Here is a 14867-nt window from a genome sequence, read left to right on the forward strand (position 1 = left end):
TTGGTCCTTATTGAAAGATAACCTTGACTCTACTTTCAGAAATTCTAATTCATCAAGTTTGAGGAAGGACCCAAGGGTTGTTTTGTTTTTTGTTTTTTTTAATACTGATAGTTTGGAAATCTCTTTACTGATCAATTGATTCGTTGAAATGACAGGATGTATTTGGGGTCATTAGGGCTTCACCCTACCCAGCTGACTCCATTCCTTCAATGTTAGGGCAGCAAGGGAACCTGGAACTTTAGTCTGAAGTGACTCCTGTTTCATTAAAAAAAATTTTTTTCTCAAATCGTAATTGTTGATCCTGCTGGTCTTTTACTGCCTGATAACAAACTTTCAAAGAGACCTCTGTTTTGTAAGGCACTAAAACTGAAATCCATTGTGAGAGGAGATGCACCATCAAGCTTGGTGGCTTCAGGGATCTGTAAAAAAGAGGTAAGTTGATGATGCATTTAACTGTGAATGTCCTTTGTCTTCAGAGCTGTTATTGAGATTCTTACAGAGAGGTTTGTGGGGGCAGGAGGACGAAGAGCTCGCCTCTGCAGAGTCCCCAGGGGAAGCCCCAGATGAAGCTGGGCAGCTTTTCCGGAGGGCCTGTTTCCATGGTTGCATGGGGTTTGCATTCTTAAAGGAGCAGAGCTGCTGGACCAGGCCTGGACGGGCAGCCTGGGGTTCGCAGTGCTCCCGAAGCCTCGTGTGCATACTGACCGTCTGGCCACTGTGACCAAGCGCACGTCCTCATGAACAGCGGGGCCAAGATTCTGCATTTCTAACAAGCTCTCATTTGGTACCTGGGCTGCTGGCCATGGACACACTCTCCACGGCAAGGCTCTAGGGTGGCGTGTTTCAAACTTTAGTGTGTGTGAGAATTATCCCCAGTTTCTGATTCAGTAGGTCTGAGGGGGCCCTGAGAATTTGCATTTCTAACACGTCGATGCCGATGCTGTTGGTCCGAGGACCCGAGGGGAGCATCCCCTTCTTAGGCTCTAGTTCCTTCAGCCAAACAGAAAACTCTGTGACCTGTGTATCTACACGTCTCATGTCCGCTGCCCAAGGAAAAAGAACTAGGTGGTAACCAAGAATAGAAGAGAGAAGAACAGTCACAGTATGAACTTACGGTCTGTATGATTTCGTGTTGTAAAGCACCACCTTATTTATGTCCATGTTCAGAATATGTAAAGAAGGAAAATGGAACAAATCCACGGACAGTGCATCACGGGAAAAGCATCCATATAAAAGCAACAGGATTATGAATACCTATACCTTAACAATGAAGGTATAGATGGTTTGTACCTGCATTGCAGGACCTACACGTTTTCAAGTCCCATTTCAGGAAAATGATAAGCTCAACACACAACCGATGCTAAAAAACCACCGTCAATTTAAGGCAAGACTGGTGGCAAAGCATTTGTTCCATTTGGTTTGGGATCCATTCAAAACCTGCCAGCGGGCCACGGGCCATCCTTGGAGAAACGCTGCTCAACAGGCCCTCTTGGATGGCTGGAAAGCCGGCTCGGCAGAGGCCGGAGGCCCACAGGCTGCTCCCAAGAGTGTTCCGTTTCCAGAGAATGGGCTTTGTCAGCCTCCTAGGCACCCATCGCTTTGTGAGCCCTGCTCCTGTTCTGAGGCAGAAGCAGGAATGAGTCCTCCACTTAGGCCGACGCCAGCCCTGCAGAATCTGCACCTAGCCCCTCACGTGGCGGGAAGGAATCTGGTGCCACGGCACACGACCTCCATCCTCGGAGCAGGGCCTCTGTGGAGCCGGGGCTGAGGTCACATCCCTGACACGGCAGACGTGACATCCTCAGGCTGGTGGAGCCCCTGGCCCCTTCGAGGACCTGTAAGCGCGGAGCCCCAAATCCCGTACACATCAGCCCAGGACGATGACGAATAGCCCATATACAACACTTTGAATACAATTTCAGGATTTCACAGACCTCTTTAAGCCCTCCGTGCATCCTCCAGGGCGCCTAGATCTTCTGGTTCTAACCTCATATCCTCCAGTGAAAGAACATTTTGTCATTCAGAATTGGTTTTCTGTCTTGGTGTCACTTAATATTACGATGTCTACGTCTGTCCCCCAGCTGGCATTTATATGGGCTTTGCTTCTCCATGTCCTCCTGCTCTAAGTCACAAACTCAGAATTTCCAAAAGTCTTAGGAAAATGCCATTCCAAGTCATGACCTGCACCTGTGCAGCCCTCCTCCTGTTCATAAAACATCTTCACATTTTTTCACAACAGCCCAAGCCTCAGCGTAACAATCAGAATATTTCTTTTGAGGCGTGTGGGTTTCATAAAGGGAAATGGTACGTTTCTACGACAGCAATAATTCACACAGTGTTTGCCTTCATCCCACATGACACCCTCGAAGGCAACCTCAGAGCCATCGCTTCTGTTTTGAGTGTGCGAGCCTGTGCTCACGCGGCACGTACAAACACAGCTACACACCCGCAGGTTCGCGTGCAGCCCCCGGGAAGTGGAGATGGAGGACTTCAGCTTGTCCCTCAGAATCCCCACACCCTTCCTCGTCCTTTTAGGCCAAGCCACATGCTTTGGACGGAAGTTAAGGGTTCTGTTGAAAATGTCCCCGATCCCGCTGCGGCTCAGAAGCTGCTAACAATGTCTGCAGACCCCAGGCATCGGCTGCAGCTCCCAGGCAGTGGTGAGGAAGGGCTGGCTCGGCAAGAAAGGGAATGAAACGAAGGATATGAGTTGTGAACGTGTCACGTTAAGGGAACACGAGTAGGTTCCGTCAGCAGCACTTGCCATGTTCCTACAAAGAGACACTTTTTTTTTTTTTTTTGAAGATTCTATAGCCTTCAATGGGTCAAGGCTAATATCAATTTCCTGTTAAGCCAATATCAATTTCTTGCATTGTGTACGGTTTAATAATTTTGCCGAATCAGCAACACAGGAATCTGACTTTTTAAAATACAGTTAGGTGGGACTTCCTTTTCTCATGAACTAATGTGAAACCTCCCCCCAAAAATAGGCGCCAATTGGTCCAACTTTTAGGTGTGAAAGAGAAACGTTTGCTTAGAAAACGTCACCAGTGCTTCCCCTGCCCCCAAGGAACGTCAGGACGATACAGACACAGGTCACGGTGCCAGAAACGTGTGGCTTCAGCCTTTTCCTATTGTGCGCGTTTCTGAAAGGAGACGTTTCCGCTTAAGAAAGGTAGCTGAGCCAGAGCCCGGCCAGCTCCCAGGGTTCGAGGATATCTGTGTTGCTGTTTCGGGCGGCGTGCGGCGCGTTCCCCTTTGATGGGCTGGTGTGTTCTTTCCGGTGCACTTACCTTCCAATGCTTGTGTTGCCTCGCAGCCTTGGGAGCCCCAGTGTTTCTGCAGTAATTTCCCCCACGAAGCCGTGTGTGCAGATCCCTGGGGCCAGGCCTTGCTGGTTTCCACTGATGCTGGCGTCTTGCTAGTGGATGGTTAGTGAGTAGCTGCTCCTTCAAACGTCTCTCTTCGTGTAACTTGTAGCACTTCTCAGATGGGTGACCCCCTCGTCAGCTCCCTTTAGGGAAATGTGTCCTCCGAGGTGAGGTTAGCAGAGTTTCATTTCCTGACAAGCCCACCCCTGTGTTTTCAGGACAGACAGAGGGAACACACGTTAAACCAGCAAGCCAGAGGGGGGCACGCAGGACAGTTCCAGCCCTTCCCCAAACCCCTGATCAGTCTGTGGATATCAAATGACCTACAAGGAGAATCTCCTTTTCAGCCAGCACTTATCATGATTCGAGCATTTTATTTTAAATTGACAAGGGCACACTGTTACGTAGAGCCACGGTCTCAGGGACATGCTCTCTCTCAAAGGGCTTTTATTTTTTATTTCTTTTTTGAGAAAAAGAAAAAAAAAAAGCTTTCTAATTCGGAGAGTACTTGGTGTCCAAAACAAACGATGAGAATCTTAGATAACCTTTGCTTGATGGATAGAGAAACAAAAAGATTTTGACAGGAAGACAGATCTCAACTCAATATAAAATCAAATTTTGTGCAGCCGGGTGGGGCTCTCCCTGCCCGACCGGGGAGGTGGTCAGCTCCCTGTCCCTACACATCAGTCACCAATCAGACATGACCTTGGCCAGGATGCATAGAGGGAATTCAGCTTCTGATGGGAATTTAATTTAGATGCAGGGACTCTGTGGTCCCATAGATTTTTCCAGACGCCTGACGAATGATAAAGAGGCTAAATACTAGTAGCCAGTCACATCCTGGGGCTTCAGCAGGAGTCTTGGGCACAGAGACAGTGTCTAACAAGGGCACATTCCCCGTGCACAGGAGCAGGCTGCCTGGGCTCTGGTTATGAGCATCTGGAAGGTCACCCCTGTGAGGGTGACCTAATGGCCTGAAACTGCCACATTTTCCCACCTTTGGCCTCAACCTGTGCTCTCACCTCGGACCCTGACTCTGCACATTTAAAAGTATGTCCTGTGTTTTGAGCCCCGGTCTAGGGGCCTTTCTGCAGGAAGACAAGGCAGACTTATTTCTGATCTTATCTATTATTTTCGATAGATCTTTTCATTGTCCATAACATAATTTCTAAAATTTATATATATACACATATGTAATTGCATATGTAATGAATTTACTAAAAGGTCAATAACTTAAAATTCAGAAATTCAGAATTTAAATATTTAATCTTAGAAACATTTGTGAAATAGAAGATCTTTGTGATTGCAAAGAAAACTGAACCTCTCTGAGCTTCACGTTTTTGTAAAAGTGGGGGTAATTTTTTAAGTGGCCAAAAAAATAGCTTATAATAATGAAAGATGATGAACTTAACAAAAAGGGGGTGGTGATTTTAACTGGGGGGAAGGTTTAGAGAGAACATGAGGTTACCTATGGTGAGAGCTTAAAGAAGCATCTGGCACAGAGCAGCAGCTACTATCTACGCTCTACCCCTACGAACATGCCAGAAGGTAACGAAATCTGTAGATTTCGCCCAAAGTGCAACCAAACAAAAGAGTTTACTTTAAGAAACAAAACAAAAACAGACCTTCGAGGTTTAGTCTCGTCTCTTAGTTTAACAGATGAAGAAGCAGAGGCCGAAAGAAATGACGTGCCTTGCCCAGGCTCACACAGCTGGTTAGCGGCACATCTGGAACCAGAGCCCAGAGGCGACCCTGGTCCAGTGCGTGCTCCTCCAGGCCAGCTGCTGTTCATTAAAATCAAATTAAACTCTACCAGTGGTACCGCCATTCCCTTCAAGCAGATTTCCACAGCGAGAGTCGTAGGCCAAGAATTACGAAACTTTTTGTGATTGGAGAGAATGTCCGATTCTACCTGTTTGCCTTTTTAGGAAAGAGAAAAACCGTGTTTCATGGTGACTATGCGTAAGCCTTGCCTGAAAACAGAAAACGGTTCTGTTTGCATGGCTTCTGTTTTTGTAAATGGAAAATCCAAACTAAGATGCCCAGGTCCCTTTCTGAAATGTTCACCTTTCTGGATCCAGACTGTCCCAGCAGTGTCAGATGGCAGGCTTATTGTGATTTCCAGAAAACTCTTTTCTTTCAAACTTGAGGGCTGTCGTCTTACCCCGGTGGTAGCCTGTAGGCTCACCACCAGCTTAGAGGTATTACTCAGATTATTATTTCATGTCCAGGTTATGCAGCAGCCGTTTTCCTTGTCTGCTTTTGCGAAAAAGAGAATAACCTTTAAAGCTTTCTCTGTAGTCCTTGGTGTGCTTTTAAGCCATAATTCTTTGTTTATCTTTTTCTTGTCTACCCTTAATCATATTACAAATTACTTCCCCGAGGAATTTCTCCATTTCATTTCAGGCCAAGTTCCACTCTATCCCATTAGCCCCTGCTTAATTTCATTAGACGTACCCCCTTGAGAGTCTGCTGCTTTCAAGGTCATGGTTAAAAATCAAGACTCTTTGTCTTCTAAGTGTAGCAAAACCTACTTTGAAGGGAAACAAAATACTGATTAAATATGGTATTGCCATTTGTTTTGGTTTTGCAGTAATAGAAAAACCAGCTCTAAAAGATTGTTTCTTCAGAGAGATGATAAGAAGGAAACCATGGTTATGAAACCGTCATTAAATCCACATCGCTTCCTCATATCCTTGCCTCCTCTTCTTTCCTGTGCTGTATTTAAACCTGTCTGGGCACCTGCGAAAGATTGGATGGAGAATAAATGCTCATTTAGTATCCACCCAGCATCCCTATTTTAACTGTGAGATGAAGCGCTTCTGTCATTTATCAGTTCCTTACAGCACTGTTGTTTCTGTGCTCATGCCATCAATCCATGGGGATGTGGTGCTGTTTTTAGGCTACAGCACCCACTAAGAGCCCAGACGTTGTCCGTGCACAGACTTGGGTTCCAGAAGCTCGAGGCATGAGCTTGGATAAGGTATTAGCACCTCTGAGCCTCAGGTTCCTCATTTGCTCAGTGAGAGGATTAGAAGTTCCTACCTTGTAGGGTCACAAGACACTTACATCAAATGACATGCAAAACACTTAGCATTGAGGCCTGGCATGTAGGAAGCCCTCAGTGGATGTGAACTGCCATTCATAAAGTGAAAAAACCGGAGTCATTTAGTCAAATATGGAGACGAGTACTGGAATGGCCATCATCTCATAGTTTGAAAACTTGAGTCAGCCCCCGCAGAAGCACAAAAAAAGCCCGAGAATCCATTCCTGTCGAGAAGGCTTGGGGTGGAGGGAGAAGGAAGGTGCTTTGATGGGCTGTCACAACATCTATCCATTTGCCCTGGTCATTAAGGCCAACGAGCGACAACCCTCTGTCTAATAAGAGCTTGGCAGGCTCCGAGCTCTGACGGATCCAGAGCCCTCACAGGCCTGCAGGACAGGAGACCCCCCCCTGCAGGGGGTCACTAATCCCGATGAGGAAAGTGCGCTCCCTCTTGAGCTCCATCCAGCCCCCGCCCCCCCAATTCCTGGAAAAGCCAAGATCCTCAGGGCCTCTTGCACAAAAATTACAATTAAAGAGACACCCAAACCCACAGAGAGCCCTTGAAGACCTAAAGGCAGCTAAAGAATAAGCTGGACACTTTTGCCTCGAATGCCCGCACCATCCTGGGACGTCTTTGCCTTGCCCTCTTTCTCCAACAAGCTAAGAACAGACCCTTTGCTTATGGAACAGCCCTCTTTGTCCAAGGGACCTCCCAGGAGCAAAGGAATTGCTAGTGATTTAAGATCCCAGTAAGTAAGCTTAAAAACAAATGCTACGTATAATTGCACTGTCTTTAATCATCCACTTACCTACCACCTTCCCGAATGTTTCCATTCAAATTAGGGGGTTTTTTCCCTGTGATTTGGGGAAATTGCTACTTCTCGCTTATTTTTATCTAAAAGGACGATTTCATATTCCTCTATGAAGAAAGACTGAAAAATTATAGGTAAACCACTCTTGCCACAGACATAGGGCATGTTGGAAGAGGGTGTTTGTATTTACTTTAAATACAAGAGGACCGTCTAAGTTTGCTTTCTTGAGACATAGGCAAAACCACCTAAGATGCAGTGTGTTCGCAAACGTGACCCAAAAATCAGAAGATACTTAGGAGAAGTGGCTAAGCTTCTTAGCACTTTCGAAAACCTGTGTTCAGCCCTTTGGAGCAGCCCCAGCCAAAGCTGGGATTGAGAGGTGCTGCCTTCTCTTTGATGAACAGTGTGGAGAAGAATATAGCTTAGGGCCCTGCTGTTACGCTCCCCGTGAGGAGTTGTGAGCACCTTTGGGAAAGAAATCTGTCCTTCTCCCTGAGCTGAGAGGAGACCAGTGCTTGAACCTTCTGTGGAGCCCTCACAAAAGCTCCAGAAGCCAACCACCTTCCTCGCCTAGGGAGAATCGGGGTCCAAAACTACCTGCAGGCACGGTTTAGAGGTCCTGGGAAAGGTGGGCTGGGTTGCCGGCTTGGGTAACCAGGTTTTTTTCTTCCAGATGACCTTCCATCGGTGCCTGTGTTTGACAGAACTCTGCCCGTGAAGCAGATGCACGTGCTGGAGGTGCTGGACCTTCTGATTCTCAGAGCAGACAAAGGTGGTACCCCTCTGATGTTCTCTGGGAGGAAGGAAACCGGGTAGCCTCTGGCCAGCATGTGGGTCGAAAGGTTCTGACTGCATCGGTGGCGCCAGCTGTCTCTCCTGGTGCCCGGGGCTCAGGGTCTTTGGTGGCCCGTTTGTTCTCTGAGACGGGGACGGTGAGGGAGAGGAGGGGTGGATATCCTTGATGACATCATTAGGTAAAGGCAGTGCCCGGTTTCTCCTGAATTCTGGGCTCTCTCGACCCTGATTCCTCAAGCGGTAGTGTTCGAACCCAGTCCGCCCTTTCGGTTCTCCCGGGTCGTCTTACTTGTCCATCCGTCTCCCCCGTCGGCTTTATCCCACCAGGGAAGGACGCCCGCCTCTTTGTCTTCAGGCTCAGCGCCGTGCAGAGGGGCGTCGAGGGCAAGGCTGTGAGGGGCAAGTGTGACTGCAGAGAAAACAAACTCGAGAAAACCAAAGGTGATTTCTGGCGGTTTCTGTCCAATTCATCTCTTTTCTCAGCCTGCCCAGATTTTATCAAAAATAAAAATGCATGGGAATTTGATTGTAGTGGTTTGTTCTTTACTTGGAAACATCACTAAGGGAGCCTCACAGGTTCCCTAAGAAACGCTTGAGTGATAGCAAGACAGGTAGAGAGGGAGTTCCCACTGTGGCTCAGTGGTTAACGAATCCGACTAGGAACCATGAGGTTGCAGGTTCAATCTCTGGCCTTGCTCAGTGGGTTAAGGTTCCAGCATTGCCGTGAGCTGTGGTGTAGGTTGCAGACGTGGCTTGGACCCAAGTTGCTGTGGCTCTGATCTAGGCCAGCGGCTACAGCTCCGATTAGACCCCCAGCCTGGGAACCCCCATATGCCGAAGAAGTGGCCCCAGAAAAGACAAAAAAAAAAAAGAAAGAAAGAAAGAAAGACAGATGGAGGCCTCGAAGAAACTGGAGGACTTGTGGGGCAAGTTTGGGAGGTGAGGGAAGCTCCGTGAGCAAAACTGGGAAAAGAGACTTTTAGACTTTGATTCCTGGACCTCCGATCACCCTTCACTTTAACTCCCGTCATGTAGTGGGTGTGACCCTAAGTCCACAAACTCTAGACTAGAGGGAATAGGACTTCCTCAATCTTCCCGTGACTCAATCTCATTTTTATCTCTTTGTTTTGGTTTGGTTTTTTGTTTGTTTGTTTTGTCTTTTTGCCTTTCCTAGGGCCACACCCGCCACATATGGAGATTCCCAGGCTAAGGGTCTAATCGGAGCTGTAGCCACTGGCCTATGCTGGAGCCACAGCAACATGGGATCCGAGCCACATCTGCAACCTACACCACAGCTCATGGCAACTCTGGACCCTTGACCCACTGAGCAAGGCCAGGGATCAAACCTGCAACCTTATAGTTCCTAGTCAGATTCGTTAACCACTGTGCCACTACGGGAACTCATTTTTATTTCCAGTCCCACCTTTGCCTGGTGGCAGGAACAGTCTAGTCATTTCACCGGGTTATGCTTACTTTGCAGGGTTCTTGGGTGTGGCCAAACCACCAAGGCCCGGGGGCTCCCCACCTCGTGCCATGAGCTCAGCATCACTTATTTCTCTCGCCAGGCTGCCACTTGTATGCCATTAACACTCACCACAGCAGGGAACTGCGGGTCGTTGTTGCCATTCGGAATAAACTGCTTCTGATCACGAGGAAACACAGCAAGCCAAGTGGGGTGACCAGCGCCCCACTGTTATCTCCCCTGTCGGAGTCACCCGTGGAAGAATTCCAGTACATCAGGGTAGGTTTCCTCTTCACGTCGCTCTGCTCCTGCCCACGGTGTCCTTCTGGCCGAGCCAGACCCCCGCCCCCCTTGCACCCAGAGTCTGTCGGCCCCTGGAGTTGCCCCACGGTTCCATAACCAAATGGGGGCGCTCTCGCCGGTTGTCCTGGTTTCCCCAGAAGACTAAGAGGAGCTGGGCTTTTCCACCTCCATCCCCCGCATTCGTGCCATCCACCCGGAAGAGGCTGCTCCAGTGGGGATCACGTTGAAATGGGTGGAAACATAGAATCATTAGGTTTGTACCAGATGCCAACATCGTTTTAAAGGCGGTTATGCTTCAAAAACAAATTCACAGAAAAAGAGACCAGATTTGTGGTTACACGAGGCAGGGGTGGCGGGGGTGGGGGGAAGGTGATCCAGAGGTAAAACTTCCCGTTATAATAAATCCCAGTGTCACATACAACATGGTAAAAGTAATTAACACGGCTCTGTGTTATGAATAAAAGGTAAGAGAGTAAATCCTAAGAGCTCTCATCACAAGGAAAAACTTTTTTTTTTTCACTTTTAAGGGCTGCCCCCGAGACATATGGAGGTTCCCAGGCTAGGGGTGGAATCGGAGCTGTAGCTGCCGGCCTACACAACAGCCACAGCAACTCGGGATCCGAGCCACGTCTGCCACCTACACTGCAGCTCACGACAGCCCTGGATCCTTAACCCACTGAGCGAGGCTAGGAATGGAATCCGCATCCTCATAGAAAGTAATTGGGCTTCTTACTGCTGAGCCACAATAGGAACTTCCAACTAGGAAAAACTTTTTTTTTTCTTTTTCTCTTGTTTTGTATCTATATGAGATGATGAATATTCAGTAAACTATGGCTGCAGCTGAGGGGACAGGCAGGGGTTGGTGGACAGGGCCCAGGTTCTCCTGAGCCCTGAAGACCATGGCAGGGATGTTGGGTTTTTGTTTTTTTGTTTTTTTTTTTTTTTTTTACTCAAATGAATTTATCACATTTGTAAGGGGATGTTGGTTTTGACACAGAAGAACGAATGGGGGAAACTGCTGGAAGGTTTGAAACAAAGAAATGGTAGGTTTTTAAAAAGTCATTCTGGCTGCTGTCCAGAAGAGAGCTCGGGGGGCCAAGAGAGGGATAAGGAGTCCAGTTAAGAGGCTGGTGCAGGATCCTGGCGAGAGATGATGGCCGCTTTGGTCCTGGACAGGTGGGAAGGCACGGTGGGCAAAGCTGCCCCCAGCATTAGTCAGTAGGATTTGCTGTGGGGTTGAGGGCGGAGCCTGTGAGAGGAGCTTCCTGGAGGGTCAAGACACTTTGATCTTATCATTCTAGCTTTCTAAAACTATGGTACCTTAAGGTGTGAAGCATGTCGATCATTGGCTCCTAAGGCAGCATATGCCCACAGGTGAGATGAGAAGTTATTTTTGTCTAGAGTTAAAGGCTCCTGAATTATGCATGTTCCATTCCAAGGTCACAGCAGCATCAATTAAGTTAAAACGGTTTGCACTCTTGCTCCAAGTTCGGTGTTCGTCTCATACTGTAAGTAATTAGTAACCTTAATTAGCATTTATGTAGAGCTGGAATGCCCATTGTGGCTCAACGGAAAAACAAATCTGACTAGGAACCAGGAGGACACAGGTTCGATCCCTGGCCTCGCTCAGTGGGTTCAGGATCTGGCGTTGCCATGAGCTGTGGTGTAGGTCGCAGATGTGGCTTGGATCTGACATTGCTGTGGCTGTGGCGTAGGCTAGAGGCTACAGCTCCATTCAGCCCCTGTTCTGGGAACTTCCAGATGCCACGGGTGCGGCCCTAAAAAGACACACACACAAAAAAGTGTATGTAGAGTATCTGCATTTTTATGGAGAATGAGCTCTGAGGTCAGATTTCTTGAGTTTAATTCTTGGCTCTACCACATAAATTATGTGCCTGTAGGCAGGTCAGATGACCATTGAGCCTCGGTTTCCTCACCTGTAAAATAGAAGAATAGCCCACCTACTTCACTGGGTTGTAGGACGATTTGGTGAGAACAGTGCCTGGTGCCGTGTGAAGTGCTCAACGGGGTTGGCAATGATTGTTACTGCTGCTATTCTTATTATTACTGTAGCACAGGAGGGGGCCGGGCTACCTGAGGGCTCACCTGCTGGGTCAGTTTTGTAAAATTGTTTCCTGGCTTCTCCCCTGTGCAGTGGACAGAGGTCTGAGCCTGGAGCACAGCTTGTGGGAGGTGATGTCTGAGACCCTCCCTGCCTCTTCTCCTGCCCCGCCCTCCCCACGGGCACAGGGCTCTGCCCCCGTCTGGGGCACCCTCTCCTGGAGGGGCGGGCGGTGGGGGTTGAGACGAAGACGGCTGCTCTGTCCTCACCCCTTTCTCCTCTGTCATCGTCGACCACACAGGAGATCTGTCTGTCCGACTCTCCCGTGGTGATGACCTTGGTGGATGGGCCCACGGAAGAGAGTGACAACCTCATCTGCGTGGCTTACCGGCACCAGTTCGATGTGGTGAACGAGAGCACCGGGGAGGCCTTCAGGCTGCACCACGTGGAGGCCAACAGGGTGAGCTGACAGATGCGGGGCCGGTGGGGACCTAGGAACTGGGTCTTCTAACTTGGTGATGCCAGGGTGAGGACTTCCTTTAAATTGTCGACTACTTAGTCTGTCAGTATCACATGCTCTACTCCTTAGGCTGAGCCATACGGTGCTGCCCTTTGTGGAGGTAAAGTGGTTCAGTGTAAGATAACTAACTGCCCACCGTCCTGTTCCACCTTAGCACGCCTCCCCCTGCCATTCTGTTCTTCCCAATAAAGGAGAAACGAACAGATTTCCCATCCTGGCTTAGCGGTAACGAACCCAACTAGTATCCATGAGGATGCAGGTTCAATCCCTGGCCTTGCTCAGTGGGTTAAGGATCCGGCATTGCCATAAGCTGCGGTGTAGGTCTCAGAGCGGCTTGGATCTGGCTGCTGCGGCTCTGGCATAGGCCAGCAGCTACAACTCTGATTCGACCCCTAGCCTGGGAACCTCCATATGCCGTGGGTGTGGCTTGAAAAAGACAAAAAATAAAAAAGAGAGTGAGAAATGAACAATCAAAAAGCTAAATGCAAATAACAGAGTAAGTGAGAACATGTGTTTGGTGATTCATATGCGAGGGCCTTTTGAGAGTCTCCAAAGGCTCTCAGAGGCCCTGCAGACTCACAGCTTGGGGCCTGGGTGGCAGGGGAGGGTACAGGCTGTGTCTCCAGCTCCTAGAAGCCACTAGGAAAGGAAGATGGGATGGGACAACATTAGGGGAGAGAGGAAAAGCGGATCAACACTGGGGGTCTACACCTCCTGGCCTGAGCTGCACAGAAGACAGCCATGTCCCGGGGGTCAAAATCTAGGGCCCACCCGAAGCCGCACTGAAGCACTAATGGAACCCCTAATGAGAACCCCATGGGGTCTGAACATCAGGCCCTGGAGGGCCCGTCTCTGAGCTGCTCCACGCTGCAGGGCAAATCACAGGGCTTTTCATCCCTCTTCTTGTCATGAAGCAGGGTGAGGCCTGGGAACACTCGAGCCACTTGAGGTCTGCACAGAGCAGGGCTGGCACTCAGGCTTAGGGACCTGGCAGAATGGGGACATTGCCTGGGAAGAAGGTAGTTCCTGATGAGAGCTTCCAAACCCACAGGCTTCCCCCAGTCCTGTCCGGCTAGGTCAGAGACTGAGGAATTTAATTATGATTTACAGAAAATAAAAAATACAACTTATATTTGCACAAGCCCTGAATAAATAGTCACTAAAATTGCTAATTACTGTCTTAAGAAGACTTAACACCTAATGAGAGCAAGATTTTAAGAACCAGAAAAATCAAAGAAACTTCTAGGTATAATTAGGTCTTATCTTCAACTGTTACAATCACAGCTCAGTCCATCCTTTCACAAATATATACCGGTGGTGCCCAAACTTATCTGCAGTTGGAGTCATCTGAGGATTTTTAAAAGCTTCCGATGCCAGGCATTCCCATTGTGGCTCATGGGTTAAGAACCCAACTGGTATCCATGATGTGGGTTTAATCCCTGGCCTTGCTCAGTGGGTTAAGGATCTGGTGTTGCCATGAGCTGCGGTGTAGGTCGCAGATGTGGTTCGGATCTGGGGTTGCTGTGGCTGTGATGTAGGCCAGCAGCTACAGCTCTGATTCATCCCCTAGTCTGGAAACTTCCATATGCTGTGGGTATAGCCATTTAAAAAAAGTTCTTACCCTAATGCTTTTCAAAACTCTGTGGGGGGGTCCCCTTGTGGTGTGGTGGTTTAAGGATCCAGTGTTGTCCCTGCAGTGGTTTGGGTTGCAGCTGTGGCATGGGTTCAATCCCTGGCCTTCCACATGCCAAGGGTGTGGCCAAAACAATTTTTTTTTTTTTAATAAAAACAAAACTCTGGGAGTTCCTATCGTGGCTCAGTGGTTAATGAATCCAACTAGGAACCATGAGGTTGCGGGTTTGATCCCTGGCCTTACTCAGTGGGTTAAGGATCCGGCGTTGCCATAAGCTGTGGTGTAGGCCCCTAGCCTGGGAACCTCCATATGCTTCGAGTGCAGCCCTAAAAAAACAAAAGACAAAACAAAAAAAACAAAAACAAAAAAAACCTCTGTACAACCAGCTAAAAGAGGCAGAAAAACAACAGCCTAGCAGGTCTTTGTTGACTCTATCCTTCCCTGGCAACTAGTTTTCTAAGACTTAACCTGCTTTTTCTGGTGGCTATGATTATTAACCTTTATTTACTACCCTGATAATTCATTAGCGTGATTGTGGATTTTTTTTTTTTTTTCTCTTAAGATTCATGAGGATCAGGGTGGAGGTTGGGGGGGGCGGAATGGGTTAAAAACAGCTTTCTTCGATGATTTCTGTGCTTTGTTCTTCTGAAAGCTGTGAGAAACAGCCCTAAGCTTTTCTGTCTTTTCATCAATCTGCTTTTTAAAACAAAGATACAAAGCTTCTCTCTAAGAGAACACGTTAAAAAAAAATGTTTAGTTGTTGTGAAGCCCTTCCCTGGATCTGAGCGGGTCAGTGTGCACATCCCTTCCTATTAAATCAGCAGCTGCTGGGTGTCTGCTGAGCAAGCACAGGCGCCGAGACA

General features: G+C 48.3%; 1 protein-coding gene across 30 annotated transcripts in view; it reads left to right on the forward strand.

Moving 5' to 3' along the window:
- The window catches only part of GARNL3 (GTPase activating Rap/RanGAP domain like 3), a 147651-nt gene that overhangs the window by 118589 nt on the left and 14195 nt on the right, over positions 1–14867 (forward strand). For all 30 annotated transcript variants that reach the window (XR_014826924.1, XR_014826925.1, XR_014826944.1 and 27 more), the window contains 6 exons: positions 358–432; positions 3320–3431; positions 7903–8001; positions 8352–8465; positions 9590–9765; positions 12153–12311. Coding sequence is in view for 19 of the 30 variants with exons in the window: in XM_084995476.1 (XP_084851602.1) it covers positions 358–432; positions 3320–3431; positions 7903–8001; positions 8352–8465; positions 9590–9765; positions 12153–12311 (735 nt within the window). In the remaining 11 variants the exon portion in view is untranslated. The remainder of the gene's footprint in view (positions 1–357; positions 433–3319; positions 3432–7902; positions 8002–8351; positions 8466–9589; positions 9766–12152; positions 12312–14867) is intronic.

Source organism: Sus scrofa, chromosome 1 (genome assembly GCF_054392235.1).
Source record: "Sus scrofa isolate SSC_HxYL_T2T_F1_AM1 chromosome 1, Sscrofa_HxYL_maternal_Yorkshire_Landrace_v2.0, whole genome shotgun sequence".
In the NCBI taxonomy this organism is placed as follows: domain Eukaryota; kingdom Metazoa; phylum Chordata; class Mammalia; order Artiodactyla; family Suidae; genus Sus; species Sus scrofa.